This window comes from Myotis myotis, unplaced genomic scaffold (genome assembly GCF_014108235.1).
Source record: "Myotis myotis isolate mMyoMyo1 unplaced genomic scaffold, mMyoMyo1.p scaffold_m19_p_2, whole genome shotgun sequence".
Taxonomy (NCBI): domain Eukaryota; kingdom Metazoa; phylum Chordata; class Mammalia; order Chiroptera; family Vespertilionidae; genus Myotis; species Myotis myotis.
The window spans coordinates 20368405-20382634 of record NW_023416324.1 but is presented as its reverse complement, the minus strand read 5'-3'; the positions used below and the strand labels follow the sequence as shown (position 1 = coordinate 20382634).

The 14230-nt window shown below is 48.2% G+C and overlaps 1 protein-coding gene across 1 annotated transcript in view; it reads left to right on the top strand.

The window, feature by feature from the left end:
* LOC118676578 (CUB and sushi domain-containing protein 1-like) overlaps positions 1 to 14230 on the top strand; it is a 40659-nt gene that overhangs the window by 19350 nt on the left and 7079 nt on the right. Inside the window, exons 7-13 of the mRNA XM_036350719.1 lie at positions 773 to 946; positions 3589 to 3771; positions 7219 to 7395; positions 8547 to 8726; positions 9373 to 9546; positions 11977 to 12150; positions 12477 to 12550. Coding sequence (XP_036206612.1) covers positions 773 to 946; positions 3589 to 3771; positions 7219 to 7395; positions 8547 to 8726; positions 9373 to 9546; positions 11977 to 12150; positions 12477 to 12550 — 1136 coding nt within the window. The remainder of the gene's footprint in view (positions 1 to 772; positions 947 to 3588; positions 3772 to 7218; positions 7396 to 8546; positions 8727 to 9372; positions 9547 to 11976; positions 12151 to 12476; positions 12551 to 14230) is intronic.

Sequence of the window (14230 nt, the reverse complement as noted above, 5' to 3'; positions counted from 1 at the left end):
CTGCTTAGAATTGCCTATTTATGTTATTAGTTATAGTCTCTCTTCCCCACTAGAATATAAGCTCCACAAGAGCATGAACTTGATTCTCCCAAACACACAGAACAGCGCCTGGCACCCAGCAGGCACTCAGTAAATAGGTGCCGAGTACATGAAAGAGCCGGAGGTCCACCTGTGGCAAGAGCGATGGGAAGGCAAAGCACAGCGCCCCTGACAGCAGTGCCCTGCCTGAACCTGTGCACCTCAGCTCCGTCTCACCACTGGTTCTCACAGTCACACTTTGCTGTTTCAGGAAAGGGAACTTGCAGGCTTAAGGTGTCAAGTTGGGGACAATGGATGTGGGCAATTATAAGATGCAGTTAGGAAAGGAACCTGTGGCCAATGCAGACAATCCCAGGATCCCGATTGCCCGTATTGTCTTACGTGTGCCATGTGCACCACCTTCCTGCCAGAGACATTAGGGTACGTCCTAGAGCAGCGAGGAAGAGTCAAGAGAGAATAGCAACAAATAGGATTGCATACCTGCCACATGTATTATCTCTTCAACTCTTAAAACACGGGCATTGCTCTTTATTTCACCGATATGGGAACTGTACAGCGAGATGGGTAGGCATTTCCTGATGATGTCAGCTGGGTGTGCCAGCAGGGAGTTTGCTTCGATTGATACCCAGGGTTTCTCTCCTCTCCGCCTGTCACTACCAAAAGCCTAGTGTGTGTCCTGTGATGACGCTGTCTCCCTGAGCAGAGTTGCTGACATGTTTGCTCTTCCCCACAGTGGTGTCCTGTGGCCATCCAGGCTCCCCACCCCATTCGCAGATGTCCGGGGACAACTATACCGTGGGGGCAGTCGTGCATTACAGTTGCACTGGCAAACGGACTCTGGTGGGAAACGCCACCCGCGTGTGTGGGCTAGATGGACACTGGACAGGCTCCCTGCCACACTGCTCAGGTATGGGGCCCAAAGGAATACTTGGCTAATGGGAGAGGGACAAGCTCCCCAAGTGTGAGTGTGATAGAAGAACGGGAGGAAAGCAGAGCTTTTGAGCCCTCCTCTCATCCCCACCAGGCAGAGGGCACAGCTATGAGAGGTCCCAGCTGGGCCTCAGCCTGTGGTGGTCTGAGTCCAGCTTCATCCTTCGTCAGCTCCGGCCAAGTTCATACAGCCCAGCGACTGCAAACTAGGGAGGACATAGCTGTTCTTATAGTTTGAGATTCTAAGATGATCCTGTCTCCCACTTCTAAAATATTGAACCAGATATTAGGAGAAATTCTCAAAGCACTAGCCACTGTTTCAAAGGGCTATTGGCTGCTCAGGCCAATCCCAGACACACCACTCTATTTCCACCAGGACTTTGGCCCCTCACCTCTACAAGACGCGTTAATCACCCAGTTCATGAACTGGGCAGGACAAGTTATGAGCCTTGGGGACTCCTTTAACCTGAACTAGAAGAAAGCCAATTATCTTGGGTTCCTTTCTAACTTCATTCTGTTTTGACTTCTGGTGGAAGTGACTTGGGGAGGATGGCCTGGGGAAGACAACAGCCAAGTATACTGAGGCTTCCTGAGTTGTCCACAGAGCAAGTTCCAGGAGGAAGAGACATTCGAAAGAGGAAAGGCACACATTTCCAAAGTCTTCTCACCCAAACTCTAATTTTCATTTGGAGCTGTCTTAGTAGAGGTTGGAAAATGACCTACTGGAAATATTACAGAAACAGTTCTTATCTGAAGTAGAAAACTAAGCTGGAAAAATCTTTAAAACTTTTCAACCCTGAGATTTTCTAATTTTGTGACTTTTCAAGAACTGGTCCTGCATGTGGAAGAAGGGACTCTTCCTTAGCCACATCAAGGTTGATAGGGGAGACTTAGAAACAAGCTTGACACCTTAGGAGCATGAAATAGTAAAGCAAGAAACATGCCTTCAGTGGACATGGACCCCACTCACTAGGGGATGTACTACATTCAGCTGTTTAGTCCTGATCCTGAATGTTCTGAGGCACAGTTAGCATCTCATTTCTCCTGAGTATCCATCAAGGATGACAGACACTTGGGAGACCAGAATCATGGGCAGAGTTTTCCTGGAGACCTCCAAGGACAGGACTAGACAGGATTCTATAAATGTTGAGGCTGAGGAATGAATGCCTTAGATTTAAAAAAAAAAAAAAAAGAGGTTAGCCCTAACCAGTTTGGCTCAGTGGATAGAGTGTCGGCCTGCAGACTAAAGGGTCCCACGTTCGATTCCAGTCAAGGGCATGTACCTTGGTTGTGTACTCGATCCCTATAGGGGGTGTGCGGGAGGCAACTGATGAATGTTGCTTTCTCATCGGTGTTTCTAACTCTCTATTTCTCTCCCTTCCTCTCTAAAAAATCAATAAAAATATATTTTTTTAAAAAGAAAGAAAATTATTTTTAAAAAAAACAAGAGATGCGAAGAATAGGAGATTAGGATGCAATGCAAGGTGTGCACCAGTGAGTAGAATATAATTTCTCCCTTCCTGAAACTTACAAATGTCATCTTTTGCAACATCATCTACTGCCAGGCCAAAGAAACCCACATTCAAGAGTTCCAGGGTCAAATTTTTGAACCTCATTTTGTACAGTCAGTGCACCCAGATGACGTATAACAAAATGTCCTGAACCCTTGAGACAAGTCCCTAGGCCATCAAGGACATGCAGAGATTCCCAGCATTGCAGACATACTTTGGGAAGTTCATTGCTCACCTCTTGCTGATATGCCTTTTTAGTAAAAGAGTCAGCTGTTGCCATCTGCTCCCATGATACAATATCTGTCCCAGACGCCCTTATATCATTGACGTGGAAGCTCCAAACACTGCCGTGGGGCCATTCTGTCAGATAAGCCCCCAGGACTGGAGAGCTCCACCCTCAGGCCTATTGCACAATAGCGCTGGCTCCAGCAGAGGTCAGCTAGGCAGTGTGGGAGTTAGAGTCCTCACCATCAGGGCTGCCTTCCAGGGGACCCAGTACTGCCTCTTCCAAAACTTCAAAAGATAAGAAAACCTGGTCAAATGTGATGGGCCCTCTTTCTTCAAATGTTTGGCTTAAAGATTGAATGACTCCCCCTCCCTTGGAAGATGCATGAGAGAGAGACTTGAAAAGGAAGGGACGTTAGTTAGGAGGCTCTTGCGATCGTTCAGGCAAGAGAATGCTGAGCATCTGAACTAAGATGGTGGCACTGGGAACAGGAAGGATACTCTGGAATCAGCAGTTATTGGTGGAAAAGAGGGAAAACAGAGAAGGAGGAGATGCAGCCAGCTTGGACCACTGGTATTCACACTGGTGCAGGCCAACGAACGAAGGCATGATCCACCAAAATTCTTCCCTCTGCCTTCTCTCTTCCTTGCCGGGTGGTCCCCAGGAATTCACCGGTGACCTCAAACCTTTCTATTCGTTGACCCCTGAGTAGTAAGGCAGGAGCCTGGTCAGGTAACTTGGGCTAGACACAGTCAATTTTCACCCCTTCGTGCAGGGGGCCCACTGCCCCCTCTAAACAGTGGCCCAACATCCTCCTCTCTCAGTCCTCCACTCCCTTCCTTCCATGCTAAAACAATGGTGCTTGTTTGGTTCTGGTCCTAGGCACCAGCATGGGGATTTGTGGTGACCCTGGGATCCCGGCACACGGCATCCGTTTGGGGGAGAGCTTTGCCCCTGGGAGTCTGATGCGCTTCAGCTGTGAGGCTGGCCATGTGCTCCGGGGATCGTCAGAGCGAACCTGCCAGGCCAACGGCTCGTGGAGCGGCACGCAGCCTGAGTGTGGAGGTAATGTATGTGACCATTCTCTCTTCCCCTTTGCCTGCCCTGTTTGCCCACCCCTAGCACCTGCTCTCACTCACAGATGAAACCATGGCCCCGTGTGAACCCTTGGCCTCCTGGAGAGTGGACATCAATAGATAGTTCAAGTGCATCCTCATTTGTAATCTAAAGACAAACATATTTTCCACACTTACCAAAGAAGGGAAGAAACAAGGATAAACTAAGTTTAGCCCATTTGTTCACTTATTTCCTATACTAGAAGCCCGGTGCACGAAATTCGTGCACTCGGGGTTGGGGGGAGAGGGTAGGGGGGTCCCTCAGCCCAGGCTGTGCCCTCTCGCAGTCCAGGAGCCTTCAGGGGATGTCTGACTGCCGCCGCCACCACTGCGCTCACCAGCCGTGAGCCCAGCTTCTGGCTGAGCAGCGCTCCCCCTGTGGGAGCACACTGACTACCAGTGGGCAGCTCCTGCATTGAGCGTCTGCCCCCTGGTGGTCAGTGCACATCATAACAACCAGTCGTTCTGCCATTTGGTCAATTTGCATATTAGCCTTTTATTATATAGGATAGTTTCATTCAACAACTATGTGTCAGATACTGTCATGTGTGCTAGGGACACAAGTGTGACAGTGACAGACACACATTGCCCTCTTGGAGCTTAAAGGGAGGAGACCGTGTTAAACAAGCATCCAAAATGCCCAAAGAACTAGAAATCCAATTTTTTTAAAACCTTTAAAAGTAATATAAACTCTTAATGTTATTCCCTGAGGTAGCCTGAGTGGGGCAGTAATGTTTTTGCACACACTCCTAAATTTCTGAAGAGACTCTGTCTTAAAACCTCTCTTCCCAGAGTCCAACTGTTTGTAGCTGCTCCCCAGTCCCTCTGTCTCTAAAATCCAGCCTGCATAGGAAGCAGTTTAACAGATGAAAGGGAGGCAGACTGAGGAGATGTTGGAAGAGAAAGGAGACGACGGGAAATCATCATCTCGCCTGGGAGGTGTGGGAATGGAATAGGGAAATATATAATTGCCAGGTAGCACCAGGGGCTCACTTAAGGTAGGAGGCCACTATTTAAAGTGAGAGTAGTCAGCATTGGTCCAGGTTTTTTTTCAACCACATATTGCTACACAGGGGCAGGCACAGGGCAGGTGAAGCATTAGGTGTAGGGTTGGGGTTTTATCGGCAACTAAGACATCAGCAGAAAGTGGTGAGGGAGGTGAGGGTATACACAAAGCAGTGATTATTATTGATCTTGAAATCTAAGGTGGGTAAGGAGAGGCTATTGTTTTTTTTTTTAATGGGAATAGGAAGCTGTAAAAAAAAAAAAGTGGTAAATCAATGGATTATGGATCCCAAAAGGACCAAGAAATGACCAGAGAATGAATCCCAGAGGCAGAGAGCTGAAGAGATAAGAGGCAGGGTTAGAGAGCAGCTGTTTGAACTTGAGGTTGTGGAGTGGTCCAGCAGAGCACAGGGAGGCGTTCTGGCCCAAGGTCAGAGGACACTTGCCCAGGAAATGAGATACATGGGAGTCAGTGCTACATGTCTGCCAAAGTCCCGCCTTTCTGGAGGGCAAAGTTAGCTTCTACAGGATTTTTTCAGACATAGTAAGAAAGGTTTGTGGTAGTCAGAGAGTCAAGGAGAGAATTTAGAATATTCTCAAATATTCACTGTGACTCAGGTCCCCTCTCGTGCCACTCAGACCCCAGGCTGGAGTTAGTCAACATGTCAGGAGTGTTCGAGGAGCAGAAAGTTAGTGGCTGAGAGTTTGGACCTGGAAGTGGGTGTTGAAAGAGTGTGCGTGTCTCTGTAACGTGCACACAGCTCCTTGTGACTTCCCTGACCAGCTTCCACTTATCCTCCAAGCCTCTACTCAAACCCTTATCTCCAGCCCTAATAAGACGCTCCCTTATGAGTGTTTTCTTTCCATCAAGTGTAACACTTATTACATCATATTTGATCCATCTGTGTATAGGTAGTTTCTTAAGATATCCTGAGCTCCGCAAGGCCAGAGGACATAACTTGGTCATCACTGAACTCCTGGGACCCGAGCCACACAAATACCAGCTAAATAAATTGCTGTTAGGGCCTATCAGTTGTGCTAATTATATAGGAATCATTTTGTAGATTTGACTTCAGGACCACATAAATGTTGTACATACTTACAAAATAAACTTAAATCAAAGATTAAAAACAAGTAATCTCTTATTGGGGGAATGAGGTCACATATGTAATACCTTAATCAATAAAGAAATTAAAGATTGAAAAAAAAACCAAGTAATCTCTAAATATCAAAATCAAAAATGGAAACTAATGAATTTATTACTTTCCCAGATCTGTCCACTATAAAAGCCTAGAATCAATGAGTGCCCTTAACACCAAGATTGTGGTTCCTAAATCCAATCTCCGTTAAACACAACCAGAGCTCTTTAGAGAAATGGCAGATTCCAGGACGGAGGCAGGAAATAGAAAGGTGAACTTGGAACATCTTGTCACTCCAGCAAGGAATCTACCAAAGACAAGTGGAGTCATGAAAAGGCTCCAACTAGTCTAAAATGGGATAATTTGAGCATCAATAAGAATAATAGTGGCAATGGATGGCGACATAGTAAAAAAGCTTAAGTCCTTGAGTTCCAGTGACTGTCAGTCACCTTTGAAGCTTGCTAGGGAACCAACTTCTTGTTCTGATGTCTGATTAAAAAAATAATCAAGCATTATCCAGCCTTCCTGTATGACTTGCATTTCAGGGTAAGCAAATATTTGGTGACGGGCATGTTCTTTATTAAAACAGTTTAGCGAATGCAGAAAGAATTACAGAATTAGAATATCACCATTTTCTATCCCCTAACAGCAAATCTAGTCTAGCAAGAGTCAATTACTGCTAAAACCACTAAGAGAGAAACTAATGAGAATTGTATCATGCCAGAACCCATTGATCAGCCTCAACATCAGGAACAAGGAAACAACCAGACATTCCGTGCCTCCTGATGGGATGCAAGGGAAAAGGCACCAACCCCCACGAAGTGCCCTGGTTTCTGTAACAGATAAGTCACAGGACAGGGAACAGCCATCTCTGGATTCCAAGAGTCTTAGAGACACAGCAACCAAATAGCCACAGGTGGGCTTTGTTTGGATCGTGATGCAAACAACTCAACTGTAAAAAAAGAGAGAGAGAATTAAGGAAAATTAAGCACCGATTGAATATTGGGAGATACTAAGGAATTGTTTCAATTTTTAAGTGTGATAATAAAACAGACATAGTCCTTACGTTTTAGAAATCATACAGGTCTCTCCTTCGCTTCTGAGGGTGAAGTGATCAGGCCTGACAGTAGCGTAAGAGGCATTTCCATCCGCAGGTCCTTAGGTAGCACCCAGTTCCCACTCGGGGCAGTTCTGGGTCCCCAGGGGTCGCCGGCCCCTGCTCTGGGGAATGATGTGCTCTTTTGGCCTCCTAGTGATCTCTTGTGGGAACCCCGGGACTCCAAGCAACGCCCGCGTCGTGTTCAGCGATGGCCTGGTTTTCTCCAGCTCCATCGTCTATGAGTGTCGGGAAGGTTATTACGCCACAGGTCTGCTCAGCCGGCACTGCTCGGTCAATGGCACCTGGACAGGCAGTGACCCAGAGTGCACAGGTGAGAACCAGGCCCATGGGCTCCATGGCAGACAGTGGCCGAGAGCAGTGGGCTCCTCTGTGTCCAAGACAAAGGCTGTCCGTGGGAGATTGGGAAGGCTCTCTGGCGTGATGGGACTCGCCCCTGAATGAATTCATACACATAATGTCTAGTTATTGAGGACACGTTATGTGACAGCACTGAGCTAAGTGCTTTCTTTTATAGGCAATGCCATTGGATGCTCACCCCATCCCCCCGCAGTAGCTACTATTTAGCCCCTTTAGTGAGATGACTGAGGCTCAGAGGTTGAGATACACCGATTTGCTGTTTCTCAGGCTCTGGCCAGTTCCTCAGGCTTTCTTTTTCTCCTGTAAGCAAACCCCCACTTTAACACTGCCACCACCCACCGTCTTTGTCGGTTCCTCTCTCCCTTGCACCCATCCCCACCCCTGGCTCTCAAGCCTCATGTAACCCCACTTCTCCCCTTTCTTGCTTCTCTCAAGGGCAGCTCCAAGCCCTTTTCCCTGGAAAGTGAGTCCCCGTGGGGCCCAGATGGAGGGAAGTGATAAGATAAGGGATCTGACTGCATTCTCCCTTTCCAAGTCCTAGTCATTGATGTCAGGCTCTATCTGAAATCCTATGTGAAGTTCATTTTTGTTCCACAGCCAGCGCTCACCAACCCCCAGCCTCACTTGATACCATAACATAGTTACAACCATTGCATAGGTTCTCGGGCCCCTGGGCCTACAGAGGCCTCCTAGGCAGAATACCAGGTGGTAAGATACACCCGCTGGCAGACAAATTGTCTGTGGGGTTCATTGACACATCTTAGGCTCTTCAACCTGGAGACCTTCCTCCCCATGAGTCCTAGCCTTATTTAGGATCTGAGCCCTCTGGGTACTTCCTCTTAGAGGAGTGAGCTTTGAATAAGAACGATGGTCATCATAGCCCAAGTTTCTGGGGTGCACAAGGGTATTGTGGCAAGAGGACTGGGGTGCAGGAGGACTCCTGCAGGGAACTGGGCAGTGCCCACCTGAGGACCTGGGAGGGGCCTGGTATTCCTTATATGACAGTTTCCTTCCTGGAAGTGTGTAGGGAGTGACAGGTGGTATTGGAATGCTGGGGTTGAGGGCTGGGGACGGAGTGAACAATGCTGTATCTCCCTGTCCTAGTCATAAAGTGTGGTGACCCTGGGGTTCCGGCCAATGGCCTGCGGCTGGGCAGTGACTTCAGGTACAACAAAACTGTGACATACCAGTGCGTCCCTGGCTACATGATGGAGTCGCATAGGGTGTCTTTGCTGAGCTGCACCAAGGACCGGACGTGGAATGGTACCAAGCCAATCTGCAAAGGTGCGTCTGAGGGCTGCAGGCATGGACAGAGGGCCAAAGAAGTGAGACGTGGGCCTTGGGCGTCTAGAAGGGAGGGTGATGAGGCAGAGCCCTGAGATCTTAACCAGGGGCCTGTGGGGTAAGGACTGGCCCCTGAACATCTGCAAGGAGGGAGTCAGAGGTACAGTGGGGCCTTGACTTACGAGTGTCCCGACTAACGAGTTTTTCGAGATACAAGCCATCTCTCGGCCGATTTTTTGCTTTGAGTTGCGAGCTAAAATTCAGGTTACGAGCCAGCTTCAGATACCCCACCACTAGTTGGCGCAGAGAACGCCACATCAGCCCAGCATCACGTGTCTCACTCGTTCAGCTTTTGATTTGGCATACGAGTAATTTGAGTTACGAGCTCCGTCACAGAATGAATTAAACTTGTAAGTCAAGGCCCCACTGTACCAAGGCGAGGCTTGGGCTTTGAGAGGAGTGGGTTGTCAGTCATCGAAAGGAGCAGAAAGACCAGAGCTCCCAAAGTGAGAGGGGCCATTCCTGACTCCTCCTGCTCAGCCCAGACGCCTGCCAGGTGCAGGGTGGCCAGTGACATCCATGCTGGTGACGGGCCTGGTTTCACCGGGACGGCACCAGAACTCAGCCTGCTGTGGTCTCCCCCCAGCCATCATGTGCAAGCCGCCTCCGCTCATCCCCAACGGGAAAGTGGTGGGGTCCGACTTCATGTGGGGCTCGAGCGTGACGTATGCCTGCCTGGAGGGGTACCAGCTCTCCCTGCCCGCGGTGCTCACCTGTGAGGGAAACGGATCCTGGACCGGAGAGCTGCCTCAGTGTTTCCGTAAGTTGCTCACAGGGCTCTGTAGTGCCTCCTGTCTGCCGGCTCCTTCCCCTTCCCTCTGAGCTCTGCTGCCAGAGTTCTAGACCAGATACCCCACCCCAGACCAGGGAGGATGTTGTCAGACACTATTAAAGAAGGAAGGAAGTTTAAAGGAAGAAAATGAGAATAAATGGAGCCCTAGCTACAGACTTTGTGTGGTCACAGTGGTAAGAAATTAAGCCATAGATGAGAGGAAGGTTTTTAACCCAAAAGGTTGTTCGCTGGCTCGGGTAGTAGCCAGCGATGGGGGGCCTGTCTTCATGGCAAATACCAGCACAGAAGGGCTCCTGGGACTCGTGATTTCCCAGTGACCATTTATTTCTACCCACCTGGCCCAGCCAGTCCCAGAGACACCACGTCCCCCTCAGGGCTCATTTCTTACCGAGTCCCCTGGAGAAACAGGGTCCGGGTCACTTATTCTGTCAGAGCCCGAGAATTGGTTCTGGATATTTTCCTCGGTGCCTGTGCTTTGGACAAAGAATAGGACCTATTCTTCCTGTCCACTTGGCATTGGTCTAAGGCTGCAAAAACCTTCAAACCTCACGACCCTGCTTGGGTACCCCTGAGAGTTTGCTTCCATTTGAGAAATGTCAGCAGAGACAAGGGCCAGCAGCTCAGACGTGGACCCAGGAAAGGCAGCACTTGGTGCGTGGTTAACCCCCAGACCTTCGTGTGCCATCAGGTGACATTAGGAATGAACACAGCAAGTCTCAGGGCAGAGTCTAGACTAGAAACAGTGCTTTTCTTCTTGAGAAATAGCTGCATTGCTTTTTAGCAGTGAATTACAGTTATTGTCCCCCAAAAAAAGTGTGTGTGATATCTGAAAAGACAAAGAAGAACGTAACAGTCACCTGAACTATCAATTCCCAAAGGCAGCCACGCTGGTGTCTCCACGCCTATCACTCTGCATTTTTGCGTGTATAGCATATGGATATGATTTTCTATGAACGTTACTGAATCGTGCTGTGCATACTAGCTCATGACTTGTATGCATTGATAAGCCAACAACACCTTTTTCTATCACTAGATACCGACCTACACATCATCATTTTTAATGGTTTAAAGGATTTCCTTGTTGTGGATGCCACAACTTGTCTGATCTCCTTCTGGTGACGAACGTGGGTTTCTCTAATTTAATCCTGTTAGAAACAGTTCTGCAAGAAATAGCCCTGAAAATAGCATTTCCTTACCCTCGTGGTGAAGTCCTAGGAGTGAGCCTGGGTCAGCAGACACGCACTCTGTATGTCTGGACACATGATGCCAAACTGTCTTCTGGAAAGAGCGTCCCAATTTGCACCCCCTCCAGCAGTTTGTGAGAATATTTCTTGACTCCTTCCCTCATTAACAATGGATTTTCCCATTTTTTATATTTACTAGGCTGAGGACTTTAAAAAGGTACCTCCTTATTTTAATTGGTATCACATTGCTTATTAGCAAGACCGAGTTTCTCTTTCTTTGTCATCCATTAGTATTTCTTATCTTTTGTGCTGCCTTTTTCTAGATACAGTGACTTCTGATCAACCTAACCTTTGACTGACTTCTGATTGGTCAGGTCTAGACCCCCAGTTTCCACAGCACAAACTTCTGATTTATTTGCATATTATTATTATGAGCCTCGTGACTCTGTGTACACACACACACACACACACACACACACACACACAGTCACATCATAGCCTAAAGAATGTTCTTCATGCTTGAAGTGATGTCTTGGGAACCGAAGGTAGTCAGTTTTTAATGATACTCTGAAGATCTGAATGAATGAGCATATTCCATGCACTACTCTCTCCATGCACTGCCCACCGCAGTGTAAATACACACCCTTTGGAATGACAGTTGTCCATACTATACATCGAGAGCCATGAACACACTTAAACCTTTAAAGATAAGTCCACTCCTAGAGAATCTCCTTCAAGAAAATAATACAAGTAAAAGGAAGGCCAGATGTAACTATAATAATAGAAAGTGCCTAATATATAGGTTATGGCAAACTATAATTATGATACAACCTCTCATTGCAGAACTATGTAGCAAATAAATGACAAAGATGCATAAACCTGGGAAATGTTCACAGAATATTAAGTGACTAAAACAAGGTTAACAACATTTGGACGTTGGGTTTGCAGCCACACACAAGTAAACAAAGACCAGAAGGGGATGAGCGTGAAAATGGGGGAGGAGCAAGGGGAGAACAATGGGTAGGGGGCTGAGAGTTCATTTTTTCTCGAATTCTAAACTTCCTGTAGTGTTTCTCTGTTACTTGGATGGTTATTGATGAGCACTTTGAATATGGGAAGGAGAGGAAACAGCAGCAGGGGGGTGGGGACCATGGGATCGCATACTGGGTTCTGGAAAGCATCTTGGACCTGTCTTTCTCCCTTGTGCTCCCAGCTGTGTTCTGCGGAGATCCTGGGGTCCCGGCCCGGGGGAGGAGAGAGGACCGCGGCTTCTCCTACCGGTCGTCCGTCTCCTTCTCCTGCCAGCCCCCTCTGGTGCTGGTGGGCTCACCACGGAGGTTCTGCCAGTCAGATGGGACGTGGAGCGGCACCCAGCCCAGCTGCATAGGTGAGAGGTGGTCTGGGGCACTGTCCCAGTTGTGGGCACCCCTCTTTGGGGCCCAAGATGATGGCTTTCCTTCCCGGTGCTCAGGGGTCTCACCTGCGAAGGGGGGCAAGTCCTCCTCCGAGCTTCTTGGAGCAGGATGTGAAATGGGCAGAGTTAATGTGCTACAGGGCATGGTGGTGTCAGCCAGGGGTCTGTCTCGGGTGGGAACATCGAGAGGCGGGAACATCGGGACGTGGCTCCGTTTTCTTCTCTGCATCTGTTTCTCAGAGTGAGCCGAGGCAAGGCAAGCTTCTGTGACCGTGTGCTCTCTTTGTTTTGCGATCCAGACCCGACGCTGACCACGTGTGCAGACCCCGGCATGCCGCAGTTTGGGATACAGAACAGTTCCCAGGGCTACCAGGTAATGGGGTCAGCCAAGATCAGCCCTCGGGCCTCCTGCCCCTTCCTGTCACTGTCGGCCTCGGAGGGCCCGGGACCTTGCTTGGAAGAGCACTAGTGGGGGACGAGACCTTGGGAGCTGGAGGAGAAAAGAACTCTGCCTGTGGGAGCTGAGCTGCACGGGACCCTCGTCCCTCTGGCACATGTTACCAAGAAACGGGGAAAACTGTGGTACAGTCATGGCTTCTTAGACAGCCGTGACAATGAATGAACTGCAGCCCACCCAGTGTGGATTCACCTTAGCAGCACAACGTGAAATGACAAAGGTGGTATGGTACTATTTCTCTCAAGATTAACACCAAGAAACACGCCCATTGCTTAGAGATATAGGTACACGTATATGATAGAATTATTCTTTAACAAAGCAAGGAAATTAAAAACACAGAATTCCAGGTGGTGGTTACCACTGAGAGGGAGCTGAGGAAGGGGGCAGGGAAGGGACACCCTCGTCTGTAATGTTCTAGCTCCTAGTAGTGCGCTCAATCTAAAGTGTTCATTTTATTGTAACTCACGTCTACATGGGCTCCATATATTTTTCCTATGCGTCAAATATCACATAATAATTTTTGAAGAGAGAAAGTTATAGGTCAGGTCATGTAGGGCTTTGAGGCCAGGGTAGCATTTTGGAATTTATTCTAAATCCCAGGTGACACCATTGGAAGGTGACTCGATCTGATCCACCACCTGGCTGCTGATGAGAGAACGAATAAAAGGGGCTTAAGAATAGAGGCCAGCTCTGGCCGCTGTGGCTCAGCTGGTTGAGCATGGTTCCAAGCTCGATTCCAGCTCAGGGCGCACACTCAGATTTTGGATTCATCCCTGGGTCTTACAGAAGGCAACCAATTGATGTTTCTCTATTACATCAATGTTTCTCTCTTTCTCTTTCTCCCTCTCCCTTCCTCTCTCTATTAAAAAAAAAAAAGTTAATTTAAAAATAAAAAGAATAGAGGCTAGACAAGTAGGACACTATTGCCGCAGCTCAGGAGGAGGGTGGGATGGGCAAGTGTAGTGACAGTGGACGTGGAGAGAAGTGAAGGGGTTAGAATGTATTTTTTAGGTAGAACCAAGAGGAGTTGTTGATGGATTGGACCAAGGATTGAAGGAAAGAGAGGAATCAAGAATGACGTGAAGTTTTTGATTTGCACGACTGGGTGTACAAAGGTGCCATTTGCTGAATGAGATGGTGAAATACCAACAGACAAAGAGGTTGACATGGAAGAAGGGGATGGAAATTAAGAGTTTCACTCAATGTTAGAATAGGCTCCTATACGTCATAGAAACACACGTGTGTCTTGCGCTGGGAAGTAGTGCAATCGAGTTGCGTTTTAGGAAGCTGATGGGCAGCGTCATGCCGCATGGATTGGACGGGGAGAGCTGGAGCTGGTGGATGTGGAGGTTGAGTCAGATGGTGAGGAACACGTGGAGGGTGAGCGTGGGGAAAATACTGGAGTGAGGGAGGGAGGGCGGCTCTCTGCTCAGCAGAGATTTACAAAGCACAGTGTCAGATTCTCTGAGGGACATGTCTATAAGAAAGACAAGTCTCCCATCTTGAAGGAACTTACCATTTCATAGAAGAAAGAGACAGTTTCTTCACATTTTATAAAATGCTTCCAGATCCACCATCGCATTCGTGTCGCAGCCT